This window comes from Ranitomeya variabilis, chromosome 4, assembly GCF_051348905.1.
Source record: "Ranitomeya variabilis isolate aRanVar5 chromosome 4, aRanVar5.hap1, whole genome shotgun sequence".
Lineage (NCBI taxonomy): Eukaryota > Metazoa > Chordata > Amphibia > Anura > Dendrobatidae > Ranitomeya > Ranitomeya variabilis.
Genome location: NC_135235.1, coordinates 669,647,888 through 669,664,324, shown reverse-complemented (window position 1 = coordinate 669,664,324; position 16,437 = coordinate 669,647,888). Strand labels below are relative to the sequence as shown.

Sequence of the window (16,437 nt, the reverse complement as noted above, 5' to 3'; positions counted from 1 at the left end):
CTTGTTAATTTTTTTTAAATTGTCCTGTACGTCCCATCTGGTTTCTTCCGCAGGAAAAGAGGGGAGTAAAATCCTTTCCTTCTGTCTTGGAAGGGGACTTCTTGTAGCACGTCCTTCTCTATTAGACCTAGAATTTCTTTCTGAAGGGCTAATTGTTCGTCTTCTGCTACCCTTTCTGGAGTCACTATGAAGGAAGGGGTTGGGGGAGAATGACATTTTAGTTTTAGGCCTATTTTTATTATGTCCAGGTTCCATTTACTTCTGGATATTTTTTCCCAGGCCGGGAGAAAGTAAGCAACCTCCCTCTGACCTGGGGAACACCTTCACTTGGGTTGTTTCTTTGTTATCGGAGGACTTATTGAACATGAATCCCTTGCCTCTATTTCTTTTATCCTCCCATCCATCCTTGTGGCCTTTTGGGGGTTTTCTCCGCATGAGCCTTGTTCTGGAAGGGCCGTCTGTAGGACTGGCTGGAGAACCCAGGAAAAGATTTCTTCTTATCTCCTGCTTTGTCCAAAATATCGTCCAGTGTTGGTCCAAACAGGAACTCACCCTCGCAGGGAATGGAGCATAATTTTGATTTTGTTTGCAGGTCCCCCGGCCAGCATTTGAGCCATAGGGATCGCCTTGCAGCATTCGAAAAAGAAGCTGACCTGGCCGCTAACCTGACCGAGTCTGCTGTTGCGTCTGCTAGAAATGCTGCTGCTGCTCTCATTACAGTGACCGAATATAGAATTGTTTCTCTGTGCACTTTCTCTTTCAACTGTGACTCCAAGTGGTTTAGCCGTATCATTAAGGCTAGGTTCACATTGCGTTAATGCAGACCGTTCAACACATATGTTAAACGGGCTGCGTTAACGCAAGTGACGACTTGCTATCGCGCTAGCGCAGACAGAGCTAGCAGATGCTCTATCTGCGCTAGCGGTGACGGACCCGGAAACGCTGCAGCCCGCGTCCGAGGGTCCGTCACTCAATGACGGCACATCGCTAGCGCACGACCATTATGGGCGTGCGCTAGCGATGCGCCCGAAATAGAGCTCAATGGCAGCGTTAACGGACTGCGTTACACCGCATTATGCTTAATGTGAACCCAACCTAAGGCTCTGGCTGTGCATGTGGCAGTTATAGCTGGTTTTACCTCCCCCCGCTGCCTCACAGGAGCCTTTTCGAAAAATTTCTGCCTTTTTATCCATGGGGTCCTTCAATGTCCCCATGTCTTCAAAAGGCAGGGCAAATTTATTGGAGGCTTTTGCAATCGACACATCCAGCTTTGGCGCTTTCCCCCAAAAAGGGCATACTGGGTCAAACGGGTACTTTTTCTTTGGGGTTACAACTCTTTTTTTCCAGTCTCTTCCACTTCCTTTTAATTAGGGACTGGATTTTGTCATTTGCTGGGAATGCTCTCCACTTTTTTGTTCTAGTCCACTAAACATTAAGTCCTGGACTGTTTTCCTGGGATGTGAGTCTACTAGCCCCATGGTTGTTCTTAAAGCATTCACAAGCGCGTCAGTCTCTTCAATTGGGAAGCAGCTGCGACCCCCTTCTGAGGATGATGAGGAAGAAGGAGAAGATGATGAATTGCTTGAATTGGACAAGTCGCTCCCCGCCTCACTAACACTTGATTCAGGGGACCTGTGCCTGGACCTACCGTATTTTCTGGCGTATAAGACGACTGGGCGTATATGACGACCCCCCAACTTTTCCAGTTAAAATATAAAATCTTCTTAAAAGTCGGGGGTGGTCTTATACGCTGTATGTCGTCTTATAGGGCTGGTGACTAATGTGCCTTTTGGGGGGGGGGGGGGTGAGTGGTCCCGATGACGAAGAGGGGGCGTCTCACAGGAAAGTGTGAGTGGAGTATGCCCCATTACATTACCTCATTGTAGCTGCAGCGTCAGCGTGGGGTGCTGGGGAGCGGCGGCGGCTGCTCCTCTTTGTGCCGCGTGGGTGCTGTGGGGCGGCGGCTCCTCTTCGTGCAGCGTCGGGGCTCTGTGCTGTGGGGCGGCAGCGGCGTATCTTCATTCAGAGTCAGTCGGGGCTCCTCCGGCATCTCCTCAAAGCCCGGAGGCACCGGCAGCTCCATCTCGGGAAACGAGATCTGAATCTGAGCATGCGCCGCCCCCAGCGGCCATTTTCCCGGAGGCCAGCAATGGAGCTGCCGGTGCCTCCGGGCTTTGAGGAGATGCCGGAGGAGCCCCGACTGACTCTGAATGAAGATACGCCGCCGCCCCACGGCACAGAGCCCCGACGCTGCACGAAGAGGAGCCGCCGCTCCCCACGCTGAAGCTACAATGAGGTAATGGGGCATACTCCACTCACACTTTCCTGTGAGACGCCCCCTCTTCGTCATCGGGACCACTCCCCCCCACCCACCCACCATATACACCCGGCGTACAAGACGATACCCGGCGTATAAGACGACCCCCGACTTTTAAGAAGATTTTCAGGGGTTAAAAAGTCGTCTTATACGCCGGAAAATACGGTATGTTTTTTTCTTTGCGCCTTTAAGGCCTTTGAGGGCGTCTTTTACCTGATTTTTAATTAGCGCTCTCAGGTCTGATGCAAACTTCGGGGACTCTTCACATATTGTTTGCTCTATGCAGGTAGCACAGAGCCTTTTTTCCCACGTGGTGGGTAGCTTTTCTGTGCAGATTGCACACGTCCTATGTTTGGACTTTGCTACACATTTCTTTTGCGGCTTTGGCCCAGGGACCAATTCGGCAGATGGATCCACTTTTGGCCCGTGGTTCTGCTGGAGCCTCTGCTGCGTGAGACCCCGAATAGCTGCCACCGTATTGCTGGTGAGAAGCCTCTCCCTGCCGCTGTCGTCGCTGCGGATGCTGGCGTTGCTGCTGTTGGCGCTGCCTCTGCTTTTGCTGTCCATGATGAGGGGACTGATCTTGCAGGATCTGCTCCTCCGGCTGCTCCTGATGGTGCCCATGAGCGCCGTTTCCCATGAGTTTGCCACATTTATACTTTCTTCAAGGCCCTGCCCTTGCTTCCGGCAATGCAGCGTGTCGGGATCACTGGATTTCCCAGTGATGCACCGCGCTAACCCCGAAATTGCCCCCGCGCATGCGCAATACTGATTTCCCAGTAGTGCCTTGTGGTTGCTCGCATCATAGGGGCGCCGGTGCGCGAGTGCGCACAGCTCCCTCCAGGCATCCTGACATCACGCCGCTGGCACATTCCTCATGGAGAGCCAGTGGAATTGCAGTAAGGCAACTGCCGTTACCTCCTCTGCCGTGGACGTTCCGGCGGCCTTCCAAATGTGGCAACCGCTGTCACCCCGATGCCGGCATCCCCCTGTGGATAATCCACAGCCATAGATGGCCCTGCGGTGTTCCCATAAGGTGACCGCTGTCAAATAGCTGCCCGGCCTGTGAATATCTCAGGAGAGGAAGACTCGGACTCCTTTCTTCACAGCCTCTTCCCGCACACACTCAAGGTCCGCTGACCCCAGAAGTGGCGCTTCGGGAAAGAAAACCACCCCAGCCAAGGCAGGGAATCCCGCTGCCTGGATCGGACTTGTCGGCCCCTGGCATCCCACGACAATCTACAGTCGACTGTATGTTCCCCTTCAGGAACAGGAAACCAACCGATGCTGGAGAGAGGTACCGCCTTTTTAACTGTATGTTTCCTGTCCCTGTGGGGCGGGTCCACCTCCCATATACTAATGTTCCACAAACAGGAAGTTGATATCACCAACCATTCCCATTTTATTAAGGTGTATCCATATACATGGCCCACCCTGTACATTTGGGAACTGTATGTTAAAAATAGTTTCACTGTATATTAGTAGTATAGTATTTCACTGTATAGTGGAAATATTTTAGCTCTATATAGTTTTTTTTGTCTGTACTGTGCATTTGTTATCTGTATTATGTATTTGATGTATTATTGTGTATTTTTTCTGTGTATTGTAAATTTGATGTCTGTATTGTGCCCTTCATACATTGATTGTGTATTTAATGTCTGTATTGAATATTTGTTGTGTGTATGGTGTACTCGAAGCACAGTCGGGAAACTAAGTATTTGATATACTGCCCCTTACAATTTTTCCCACCTACAGAGAATGGAGGTGTCTGACATTTTTATCATAGGTAACACTTCACCTGTGAGAGACAGAATCTAAAAATAAAAAAACTGAAAATCACATTGAATGATTTTTAAATAATAAAATTGCATTTTATTGCATGAAAAAAGTATTTGATCACCTACCAACCAGCAAGAATTCTGGCTCTCACAGACCTGTTAGTTTTTCTTTAAGAAGCCCTCCTACTCTGCACTCATTACCTGTATTAATTACACCTGTTGGAACTTGTTACCTGTATAAAAGACACCTGTCCACACACAATCAATCACATGCCAAGCTCTCCACCATGGCCAAGACCAAAGCGCTGTCTAAGGACACCAGGGACAAAATTATAGACCTGCACAGGCTGAGATGGGCTACAGTACCATAGCAGCTTGGTGAGAAGGCAACAACCGTTGGCATGATAATTGGAAAATGGAAGAAACAAGAGGACTGTCAAACTTCCTCGGTCTGTCGTTCCATACAAGATCTTGCCTCGAGGCAAAGATTAGTGTTAGTAACAAATTACGCCGTCATGGATTAAACTCCGGAAGGGTATGCAAGGTCCCCCTCCTCACGCCAGCACATGTCCACGACCATTTGAAGTTCAGCAATGACCATCTGGATGATCCAGAGGAGACATGGGAGAAGATCATGTCGTCAGATAAGATGAAAATAGAACTTTTTGGTATCAACTCCATTCGCCGTGTTTGGAGAAAGAAGGATAACTACAACCCCAAGAACACAGTCCCAACCGTGAATCATGGAGGGGAAAACATCATACTTTGGGGGTGCCTTTCTGCAAAGGGGACAGGCGACTACACTGAATTGAAGGGAGGATGGATGGGGTCACGTATCGCAAGATTTTGGCCAACAACCTCCTTCCCTAAGTAAGAGCATTGAAGATCGGTCATGGCTGCATCTTCCAGCAAGACAATCACCTGACATACATAGCCAGGGCAACTAAGGAGTGGCTCCGCAAAAAGCATTTCAAGGTCCTAGACTGGCCTAGCCAGTATCAAGACCGGAACCCAAAATAAAATTTTTGGAGGGAGCGGAAACTCAATATTGCCCAGCGACAGCCCTGAAACCTGAAAGATCTGCAGAAGATCTGTATGGAGGAGTGGGCCAAAATTCCTGCTTCAGTGTATGCAAACTTAGTCAAGAACTACAGGAAACATCTGACTTCGGTAATTGCAAACACAGAAAAATATTAAGTTCTGTTTTTCTATTGTATCAAATACTTATTTCATGCAATAAATACAATTTCATTATTTAAAAACATAGAATGTGATTTTCTGGTTCTTATTTTTAGATTCTCTCACAGTTTAAACCGTTCCAATCTCTTGGGAGTTTTGAGTTCTGCAGTAGTTGTATGCGTGCGGATGTGGGACGCTGCATCTCCCACAGATTTCTCTGCCAGGGGAACATGGGACTCTGCGTTCCCCGAGTGCCAGGCAACGCAGGACGTTGCTGTGTCTAGTACTAGGCACTGGTGGGATTGTGTCCATTCTGCTATGCAGGTTAGCAGTTAGTGGTTATCTGGGGATGACTGGAAGGTATTCAACATCTGATCAATTCATTTAGTATCTGGCGGGCTATTTAACCCTGCTCCCTGTTTAGGCCTTTGCGGTTTATTATAAACTTAAGAGGTGAGTGGTGCTGGCAATATTGTTTGCTCTTAGTGATAAGCGAGTATACTGATTATTTGAGATTTGAGACATGCTCGGGTGGTCTCCGAGTATTTGGGCGTGATAGGAGATTTAGTTTTTGTTGCTGTAGCTGCATGATTTGCGGCTGATAGTCAGCCTGAATACATGTGGGAATTCCCTAACAAACAGACAATCACTAAATGTATTCAGGCTGTGTAGCAGTCGCAAAAACTGAATTTCTGTGCACGCCCAAATACTCGGAGACCACCCGAGCATGCTCAGGAAATCTTGAGTAACGCGTATACTCGCTCATCACTATTCGCTATCTTTTCAGGGTTTTTCCAGGGTTCTTCCCCTTGTCTCTTTGTGCTTCACTCCCAGGGGTTCTTGCAGTTGTACCCACCAGATGCAAGCTGCCAGTGGGCCTGGGAAATGCTCTGCCAAAATCCCCCTTCCATCTCTGGGAGATGGGGGAAGAGTATTCCCGGACCTCAAGGGTCCATCTAGCTGGGCAACTTGCGCCTAGAGAGCCTGTGGCTACATCTTTGCTGGTTTTGTGCCAGTTTTGCTAGGTCTCTCTGCATAGCATTTGTTCAGAGCGGCCTATCGCGTTCCCTAATCAGTCATTTTATGTTTGTGTGTGTGTGTGTAGCCCATTCACTATCTCACCTACCCCCCACCCCCTGAAGATGGCTGGACCATCATTGTAAATACATCATTGTAAATACACACCTGTACTTTGTATCTCCCCACCTCATTGTAGATTGTAAGCTCTCACGAGCAGGGTCGTCTTATTTTGCTTTATTGCTGTATTGTTAACGTTGTTACCTATGACTGTTGTGTTTGAAACTGTTAAACTGTAAAGCGCTGCGGAATATGTTGGCGCTATATAAATAAAGATTATTATTATTATTATTATTATAGCACATAACACAAAGAACTTGGATGTGACAATATTCCAAAACAGCTAATAAAGTCTTCTGAAGCAGCAGTTGATATCATCACGTGCCTGTGTCAACAGGTATGGACAAGTGATAAAAGGTCCAAGGACTGGACAAGATCTGCGCCTATTCCAAAGAAGGCAGATGCTACCAAAAGTGGAAACTATAGGACTATTGCGCTCATACCTCATGCCAGCAGAATAATACTGAAGATCCTACAAAGATGGATACGACCTTACATTAATAAAGAGCTGCCAGAGAAACAAGCAGGATTCAGAAAAGGTAGAGGAAGAAGAGATGTAATTGCTAACATTAGAAGGATAATGGAAAAGGCCAAAGAATACAAGGAGATCTATTTTTGCCATAATGACTATATCAAAACCTTTTGATTGTGTTGATCACCAGAAACTTTGGAATACCATGAAGGATATGGGTGTGCCAAACCATATGATGAGCCTCATTTTAACCTTTACATCGACCAAGAAGCAACAGCTGGAATAGAAACACAGCATGGTTCAAAGTAGAGCGAGGCATCAGACAAGGCTGCATCCTGTCACCACTTCTCTTTAATTTACCGTATATACTCGAGTATAAGCCGACCCCCCTAATTTTGCCACAAAAAACTGGGAAAACTTATTGACTCGAGTATAAGCCTAGGGTGGAAAATGCAGCAGGTACCGGTGAATTTCAAAATTAAAAATAGATACTCCATACCATTCATTATGGCCCCATAGATGCTCCACATAAAGCTGTGCCACATATAATGCTCTGCACCGTTCATTATGGCCCCATAGATGCTCCACATAAAGCTGTGCCATATATAATGCTCTGCACCGTTCATTATGGCCCCATAGATGCTCCATAGAAAGCTGTGCCATATATACAATGCTCTGCACCGTTGCCCCATAGATACTCCACATAAAGCTGTGCCACATATAATGCTCTGCACCGTTCATTATGGCCCCATAGATGCTCCACATAAAGCTGTGCCATATATAATGCTCTGCACCGTTCATTATGGCCCCATAGATGCTCCATAAAAAGCTGTGCCATATATACAATGTTCTGCACCGTTGCCCCATAGATACTCCACATAAAGCTGTGCCATATATACAATGCTCTGCACCGTTGCCCCATAGATAGCTGTGCCATATATATAATGCTCTGCACCGTTGCCCCATAGCTGTGCCATATATATAATGCTCTGCACCGTTGCCCCATAGCTGTGCCATATATATAGTGCTCTGCACCGTTGCCCCATAGCTGTGCCATATATATAATGCTCTGCACCGTTGCCCCATAGATAGCTGTGCCATATATTTAGTGCTCTGCACCGTTGCCCCATAGCTGTGCCATATATATAGTGCTCTGCACCGTTGCCCCATAGCTGTGCCATATATATAGTGCTCTGCACCGTTGCCCCTTAGCTGTGCCATATATATAGTGCTCTGCACCGTTGCCCCATAGCTGTGCCATATAGTGCTCTGCACCGTTGCCCCATAGCTGTGCCATATAGTGCTCTGCACCATTGCCCCATAGCTGTGCCATATAGTGCTCTGCACCGTTGCCCCATAGCTGTGCCATATAATGCTCTGCACCGTTGCCCCATAGATACTCCACATAAATCTGTGCCATTGCTGCTGCTGCAATAAAAAAAAACAAAACACATACTCGCCTGTCTTGCTTGCAGCTCCTCAGCGGCCCGTCCCGTCCCGGCGTCTCTCCGCACTGACTGTTCAGGCAGAGGGCGGCGCGCACACTATATGCGTCATCGCGCCCTCTGACCTGAACAGTCAGTGCGGAGAGACGCCGGGAAGATGGCGCGACGCCCGGCGTGTGGAACGAGGACAGGTGAATATGACATACTTACCTGCTCCCGGCGTCCCGCTCCTTCCCCCGGACAGCTGGTCTTCGGTGCCGCAGCCTCTTCCTCTGTCAGCGGTCACCGGCACCGCTGATTAGAGAAATGAATTATGCGGCTCCGCCCCTATGGGGGGTGGAGCAGCCTATTCATTTCTCTAATGAGCGGTCCCACGTGACCGCTCAGGGGAAGAGGCTGCGGCACCGAAGACAGTGGGACGGGCAGGGGGAGCGACAGGAACGCCGGAACTAGGTGAGTATATGACAGTCCTCACCCGCCGACCCCACCACCGATCATGACTCGAGTATAAGCCGAGAGGAGCACTTTCAGCCCAAAAATTTGGGCTGAAAATCTCGGCTTATACTCGAGTATATACGGTATATGCATGGGCTATTTTCAGGAAGGCTGGAGTTGCCGAAATAGAAGGAATCAAAATTGCTGGACTAATTATCAATAATCTAAAATACGCAGATGATATAACACTGATAGCAACAAGCATAGATGGAATGAAAGACTTATCAAGGAGTTTCAAGAAGGAGAGCTTGCACATGGGACTGCTACTCAACACAAAAAAGACAAAGATATTCACTACTGCCAGGTACGACCGGGACCCCCTTAAGATGAACACCGATGAGCTGAAAGTCGTAAAGGACTTCAACCTACTCGAATCAATGACCACTAAAAATGCAGCGACTACACAGGAAGTTAATAGGAAAATTGCTATCAAGAATGAAGTTACTGGACAAGTTCTTCAAATCAAGGAACATTTCACTGACCATGAAGACATGGCTTGTACATAATTTAAGCTTTTCTGTAGTAACATAAGGATGCAAAATCTGGACGATTAAGAAACAAACCAAAAGAAAAACTGATGGCTTCTAATGTGGTGTTATAGAAGGACATTATCAATACCATGGAAGGAAAGAAATCAATTTTGGAAAAAATTAAACTAGATCGAAGCAAGGATCAACAAACTATGACTTGCCTACTTTGGACACATCATAGGAAGAGACCAATCACTGAAGATGCACATGGTCAGAAGAATAGAAAGAACAAGAAGAAGACCAGCAACCCGATAGTTTGAAATTATCAAGAGGACGATGGAGAAGAGCCTGGTGGACCTATCTGGGCTTACACAAGATCGACCTTCCTACAAAGCGTTCATCCATCAAGTGGTTTGAGATAAAGGTGGAAGGCCGTTAAACAGCAATAGTGAATAAAAGGAACCATTGCTCCTTCACAGCTGGTGGACCTATCTAGGCTTTCACAAGATCGATCTTCCTACAAAGCGGTCATGCATCAAGTAGCCATGGGTTGAGATCACGTTGAAGGACATTAAATAATAATAATGAATACAAGGAGCCATTGCTTCTTCAGGGCTCCTAATGTCCTTCTCCTGAAAGAGATGCTTACACTTCCAAGGCAAAAATATATACCATAATACTAAACAGGTTCCCACCAAAAATGTAATTTTTCATAGCGAAAATTAGGAATTGCTTCTTCATATGGAATACTGTTCTGCTCCTTGCAGGGAAGGAAATTACCATGCACTTGAAAAAAAAAGTAAAAGCACACATTGCTGCCAATGGAATGAAGATCATTGTGGGAGCAGCATTGGTACCATAAAACACCCTGGACCTGCTACACCGACACCTGAAGAAGGTTCGCAGTGCTGCATATGACAAAATCGGGGCAGCACGGTGGCTCAGTGGATAGCACTGCAGCCTTGCAGCGCTTGAGTCCTGGGTTCAAATCCCACCAAGGACAACATCTGCAAGGAGTTTTTATGTTCTCCTCGTGATTGCGTGGGTTTCCTCCTAGTACTCTGGTTTCCTCACACATTCCAAAGACATACTGATAGGGAATTTAGTTTGTGAGCCCCAGCGGGGACAGCGGTGATAATGTGTGCAAAAACTGTAAAGTGCTGCAAAATATATTAGCGCTATATAAAAATAAAGATTATTATTATTATTATTATTATAAAATGCTGCTCGCATGATGATGGTCAATGCTGCAGGCTCTCCACACTGCAGCTCTCCTCCTCTCCCAGCGCGTAATGGCAGGAAGAAACGCAGGTGAAAAGCGCTCAGCTAAATCAAACTAAAAATGACTGTTTTGACATTCTCTGAGCTTTTGTTTGCTTTTCCCCTCTATGACTCTGCCTTCACATAATTGAGTAATGTCATATAGGGGAAAAAAGTAAGCCCCTCCCCAGTGGAATCTCTGTTAACACCCCTTTTGTTGAAGGGGAGATTTGGCTGAAGGGGAAATTTATATATTGGGCACCTTAAACTATGATAGCCTTGATCTCTTCAATTCAGTGGTGAAAAAAAATGTTGCACACAGCCCCTCTGCCCCTTTTTTAGTGATATAGACAGTTTAAACTAAAAATTGATCGATGGATGTCCGGGTCCTGAGACCTGCACCAATTGCTTAATAAACTGATGACAAATACATTGCTTGTGAGGTATGTGCACAAAACATAGTACAGATTCAATATAAAGTCTACAAAACTGAATATATAAATTGTACCAATCAGTTAATAAAAAAAAAATAGGCTGCTGCTCACCTGGGTGGTTATCTGTAGGAATCTCCTCTTTACACCGCTCATCACCCCTCATATTTGTCTCTGTAGTATAAATATGAGTAAGATCTTCACCCTGAAAAAGATATTGTAATGTCACCGACAGATGGAGAAGTCACATCTATGATCAGCTCATCCTGAAATCTTCACAGTTCTCATTGCACAAGCACAAAACATATAGTGTATTTTTCGTACTCTAAGACGCACTCCAAATTTTGAGGAGGAAAATAGGAAAAAAATGTAATGCAAAAATAGGGGTCCGTCTTATTGTCTGAATTTAGCTTACTGGGGGGCAGCGGCAGGATCGCTGCTGCAAGAAGACGAAGGTGGCAGGAGCAGGGCTGTGGAGTCGGTGTCCATTTTGGTGATGTCCGAACTGGTATAAAATGCACCGACTCCGAAAATGTATAATAAATTGGGTACAGTAGTGCAATGGAGGATGTGCTGTCAATTTTTCAGAACAATTTGGGAAAATTATGAAATTTCCTATAAATGTCTGTTCCATTCCTGATCTAAGGATCTAGGCTTTTAGTTGAGGTGAATCTGTGCTGCACTTTATGTACATGCTCAGTAGTGATTCAGTGCTTTGTAGTCAGTAGTCATGTAGATGGGATTCAGGGAAATTGATGAGTAAGTCGGAGGTTTGGCTTACCGCTTCCACACCTCTGAGCAGGAGTGGAGTGATGTGGTGGCCCTGAGCTGGGAGGAGAGGATGTCCCGGCGGTGCAAGGCTGCAGGCCCTGGAGAAAATGTCGAAGAGGCAGGAGCGGAGTCCCTGCTCTGTACATTGATTTCCCGGTGGTGGGCTTGATGAAAATGGCCGCCACAGGTGACACATGAGCAGATTTACATCTCGGCTCAATGACGAGCCCCACTCCAGCCGCCGGCTTACTGCATCTGTGACCCTGCTCCGCTGCTGCTCCGCCTCCTCCCCAGTAAGCTACATTCGGATTATAAGACGTACCCCCATTTAATCTCACTTTTTTTTGGGGAAAATTGTGTCTTATAGTCCGAAAAATACGGTAATACTGGTGGACTGCGCACAAGAGCCTCACAGACGTCTACACTTCATAGTAGAAGTCTCATGACACCTTCTCTCCATCTACCTGATAATCCTGAGGAACATCAGGACTTTCTTGTTTACAGTCCTGTGGAAGAAGAGGACGGGGACATCTCTCTGTTCTTTTCCTCTTACTGGATAGATCTGGAGGGAACACATATAGGGCCTGAATTTATCCATTACATACAGATAATTATAGGCCTTGTGTATTTAGTCCTGTCTATTACCTGGTGATGTGAGGGGCTGGGGAACCTCCATCGTGACGTATAGATCTTTGTGTCCTTCTAAATACTCCCACTCCTCCATGGAGAAATAGATAGCAACATCCTGACACTTTATAGGAACCTGACACATACAATGATACGTCATTTTCTCGATCCCTTCATGTTACTGTATAATGTCCCAGCATTCCCAGCAGTGTCACCTCTCCAGTCAGCAGCTCAATCATCTTGTAGGCGAGTTTTAGAATCTTCTGAATATTGATGTCCTCATGTATCAGGGAGGGAGGTTGAGGCCCTGTGATTGGACTCTGGGGTGTTCCCCATCCCTCAGACACAGGGTCCTGACAGCGCTCACTAGATGTCTTCTTCACTACTGTGTAATCCTGGTCATAGAGAGACACATTAATAAATCTCACTACAGACATTTCCAGAGTCCTCACCTCTCCAGTTCTGCCCATCTGTTATTCCCATAGATAAGAATGATGTAATGTGACGTCATCAGAATCTCTCACCTCTCCAGTAAGCCGGAAGAGGATCTCTAGGGTGAGGTGTAATATCCTCTCTGCCATCTTGTCTCTGTACATAATCTGTGATGGGTAAATTTAAAAAATTCTGTTATGTAGAGGATCTCCACAGAGAGGATCCGATATTGTAGGGACCTGAACGGGAAGATGAGTCGATATAACATAAAGAATCCCACGTAACAATACAATTACTGAAGACTTTATATCTAATCACCGAGCGCAGAAATGATGCTGACATGTATGGCAAGTGACTGTTTTATACGGTAAGTGTTTATCAGTGTTTTTTTTATTTTCTCCAATAAGGCTGTGGTTTCTGATATTTTTGGCTGAATAATCAACTGCAACTTTTTAAAAATTTACAAAAGTTGTCAGAAATGTACTCCAGTTCACTCCTGAGCCATTTTATGTATTATTATTTCTCCTGTATGACACAATCATGGGGTGCCGATGAAATGCTATTGTCGCCTGGGCCATTGCAATTTTTGCACGTATCATATAACAGACAAGGTAATTAAAATTGGCCCCATTCAGCATAAGGTGCAGAACCACACAGTATATGCACTGTTCTCTCCTTGCGGCTTTTATTATATTGGGAAAACTATCCGTCCCCTTTTTGTCAGGTTTAGGGAACACTTTAATTCCATTGGAGCGGGTAAAGGAGTTCCTCGACTTATCAATCATATGCGTCTTTATCATGGAGGTAATGCGTCTTTGTTACGTTTTGCTGGTTTAGAAAAGGTTGCCTTGCCAGAGCTAGGGGCGATCACAATAGACTTCTTCTTAGAAGGGAAGGTAGGTGGATCTTGCGCGTTGACGCTACGGGACCTACAGGTTTGAATGAAAGGACAGATATGTCCGTATTTCTGTGAGGTTTCTCCACCATTGTTATGTGATATTGTGTTATCTCGTTTTGTTTCTGTGCATTTGTTATTATGGTATGTTTTAAAGTTGTTTTATCTGATTTGTAGGATTTTTATTATGCTGATGACGCTAGAGGATGGGCGGTAGCCTTATTTTGGTTCCTGTTATAGGGGCCTTCCCTCCCTCTTTCACCATCAAGACCCGTGGAAGCGCGGTAGCGCGAAACGGCCGTCGTCTGTTGGAACCACAGTTCTTCCTATTTTGTCCTGCTGTTGACTTGATGTCACAATAAAGATTGGAAATTTTACGGATGTGAGTGCTCTTCTTCACATTCTCTCATATGTTTGCCTGTACATATCTTTAACATGGTGCACGCAGGGATCGTTTCGCTGTGTGCGGCGGTGTCCGGCCAACGCAATATGTTGCATTTTTTGAGGGGTCAAATATTATGATTGCAGATGAGTGTGTCAAAACAATGCATTACTGTCTATGGGAACGCGAGTATTGGTACGCAAGAACATGAATACACATGCTTTTGATACGCATGCGTTCTTCAGAGTGAGCAGGTCCAGGAAGTGATTTCACCACCTGCTAATTGCCAGCTGTATAAAAACAAGTGTGGACCCTGTAAGGCCATTACTCTCCAGACTCTGGATGTGAGCACAAGACTGTCTATGTAAGTATAGAAGCTTTGAAAATGTCTGTCTGTCTCTGCAGTCTGTACTAGTGGTGCTCCTCCAAATCTCAGAAAATATAAATACTATTGTCTGCTTTTGTTTCTGAGGTCTGCGGTTGCTCAGCGAATGTGAGTATCTTTTGTGTTGTCTTACTATTATATAAATTATATAATTTTTTTTACTAATGTTTTTCATTTATTTACCACACAGAACCTGGAGCAGCACAACACAACCTGGATTGTCCTCAGTTGGAGCGGCCCCTCATCGACCAGCCAATGAACAGGCCCAATCCCAGTCATTCACCAGCGATAGAGCAACCAGGCAGGCTTCACAGGCTGGGGAACAGGCAGCCAGTCCATCTGGTTTTCCCCTCTCCCAGACCTCTACCACTGGTTTTGTTGGGTATTCTCATCAGCGGCAGAGGGCCTAGGAGAGGCCAGTCATGCCCAAGTTTATTCACTTAGGCTCGATCTTCAGGGATGGGATGAAGGCAGTTTTAGAAAGACTGGATAGTGGGTTTACTCAGGTGAACACACTAATCCAGGAAGTCCACGAACACCTTGACCACCTGGAAGCTGACCTTCAGAGACAGGTGCAACATTTTTTTCATCAATAGAGTAGTGCGTGTCGGAAAACCTACCACCTGATCTCCAGCTGAACGTGATGCAGGCCTGCCAGGCATTGCAGCAGTCCCGATATCAGCAGCAGGCACAAACTTCATTTCCTACAGGTCAACAAGGGGCAGCACAGCAGCAGTGGCAGAATCATCCAGCACCTTTCCAAACATCTCAAGGACTTGAATACCCGTCTGCTCAACAACGGACAGCGCAAGTGACTTATCCACCACCACCGCTGGACACTAGGACTGTTCCTACAATACCCAGCTACACCACACAGCCGAGTGCAGTAGCGTTCAACTTTCAAGATGCAGCCGAGTGCAGCAGCCATGCAGCCTTCAACTTCCACCATGCAGCCGAGTGCAACAGCCATGCAGCCTTCAACTTCCACCATAAGCCGAGTGCATCAGCCATGCAGCCTTCAACTTCCACCACGCAGCCATGTGCAGCACCCCAGGAAAAGGAAAAAAACAAAACGCAGGGGAACCAGCAAAACTGCCAAGAAAAGCTGGCAAGAAACATTACCCACCACCTCCACCCTCACTTCCCAATGTGTCTCCCAAATGTGTCTCTGTTTTCAAGTCTGTCCCCAACTTCCCTTGGTTCTGTCCGTTCCAATGTGTCAGTCCGTTCCAATTTGTATTCCACTCCTAATGTGTCCTCTTCCCCAATGTTACATCTGCTGCCATTACATCTGACCTAATCCCAATCCTTCAGTTAACTGCCACTTCCCTTGTAACCACTTCCCCAACCACTCCTAGCCAATCATCACAGCCTGACACGCCCCAGGTCCACAATATCACATTATTGGGCAGACCCCAAAAGTAAACCTCATTTTTGTTTTTATTTATGTTAAATTAAACTTTTTTTTAATTTTTATTAATAAAAATTATTTTTTTTCACAATCCCTGGTCTCTCTGTGTTTTCTTTATCTGTTTAATAAAACATGTGTTTATTGTCGAGTGAAGTTGTTACGATAATGTGAATATGCCATGTTTGAGTCTGCCTAGATTTACAAGACACACACTGCGGGCTATTCCGACCACCCCTTTCTACCCCTCTTCCTGCTGTGTGTGTGTGTGTGTGTGTGTGTGTGTGTGTGTGTGTGTGTGTGTGTGTGTGTGTGTGTGTGTGTGTGTGTGTGTAGAAGTTTTATTGCGTAGCTGCAAATTCCAGGCTCTGTGCAACTTAATCATCCCTCCTCCCATCTAGTACTAGTTGAAACTGGTATTGACCCTCTCAAAAGGCATGAATTTCTATTGTTCTTTTAAATTGACATATCGCGGCCCGGATTTGGGTTAGACCAATAAGGATTACATATTCTGGATGTCCATCGGTAGACCTATCACCCGCTAAAAGAGTGA

The 16,437-nt window shown here is 46.0% G+C and overlaps 3 protein-coding genes across 7 annotated transcripts in view; all 3 read right to left on the bottom strand.

Annotated features, from left to right (window-relative positions):
* The window catches only part of LOC143766268 (uncharacterized), a 211,950-nt gene that overhangs the window by 79,056 nt on the left and 116,457 nt on the right, over window positions 1–16,437 (bottom strand). The gene's annotated exons all lie outside the window — the stretch shown is intronic.
* LOC143766270 (uncharacterized) overlaps window positions 1–16,437 on the bottom strand; it is a 246,911-nt gene that overhangs the window by 147,945 nt on the left and 82,529 nt on the right. The window lies entirely within an intron of this gene.
* The window catches only part of LOC143766267 (uncharacterized), a 47,748-nt gene that overhangs the window by 16,120 nt on the left and 15,191 nt on the right, over window positions 1–16,437 (bottom strand). For 4 of the 5 annotated variants that reach the window (XM_077253802.1, XM_077253798.1, XM_077253801.1 and 1 more), the window contains exons 6-10: window positions 12,907–12,981; window positions 12,598–12,777; window positions 12,401–12,518; window positions 12,220–12,317; window positions 11,099–11,189 (exon numbers count right to left, since the gene is read on the bottom strand). In XM_077253802.1, the coding sequence (XP_077109917.1) occupies window positions 11,099–11,189; window positions 12,220–12,317; window positions 12,401–12,518; window positions 12,598–12,777; window positions 12,907–12,981 (562 nt within the window). The remainder of the gene's footprint in view (window positions 1–11,098; window positions 11,190–12,219; window positions 12,318–12,400; window positions 12,519–12,597; window positions 12,778–12,906; window positions 12,982–16,437) is intronic. The other variant, XM_077253803.1, reaches the window with a different exon arrangement.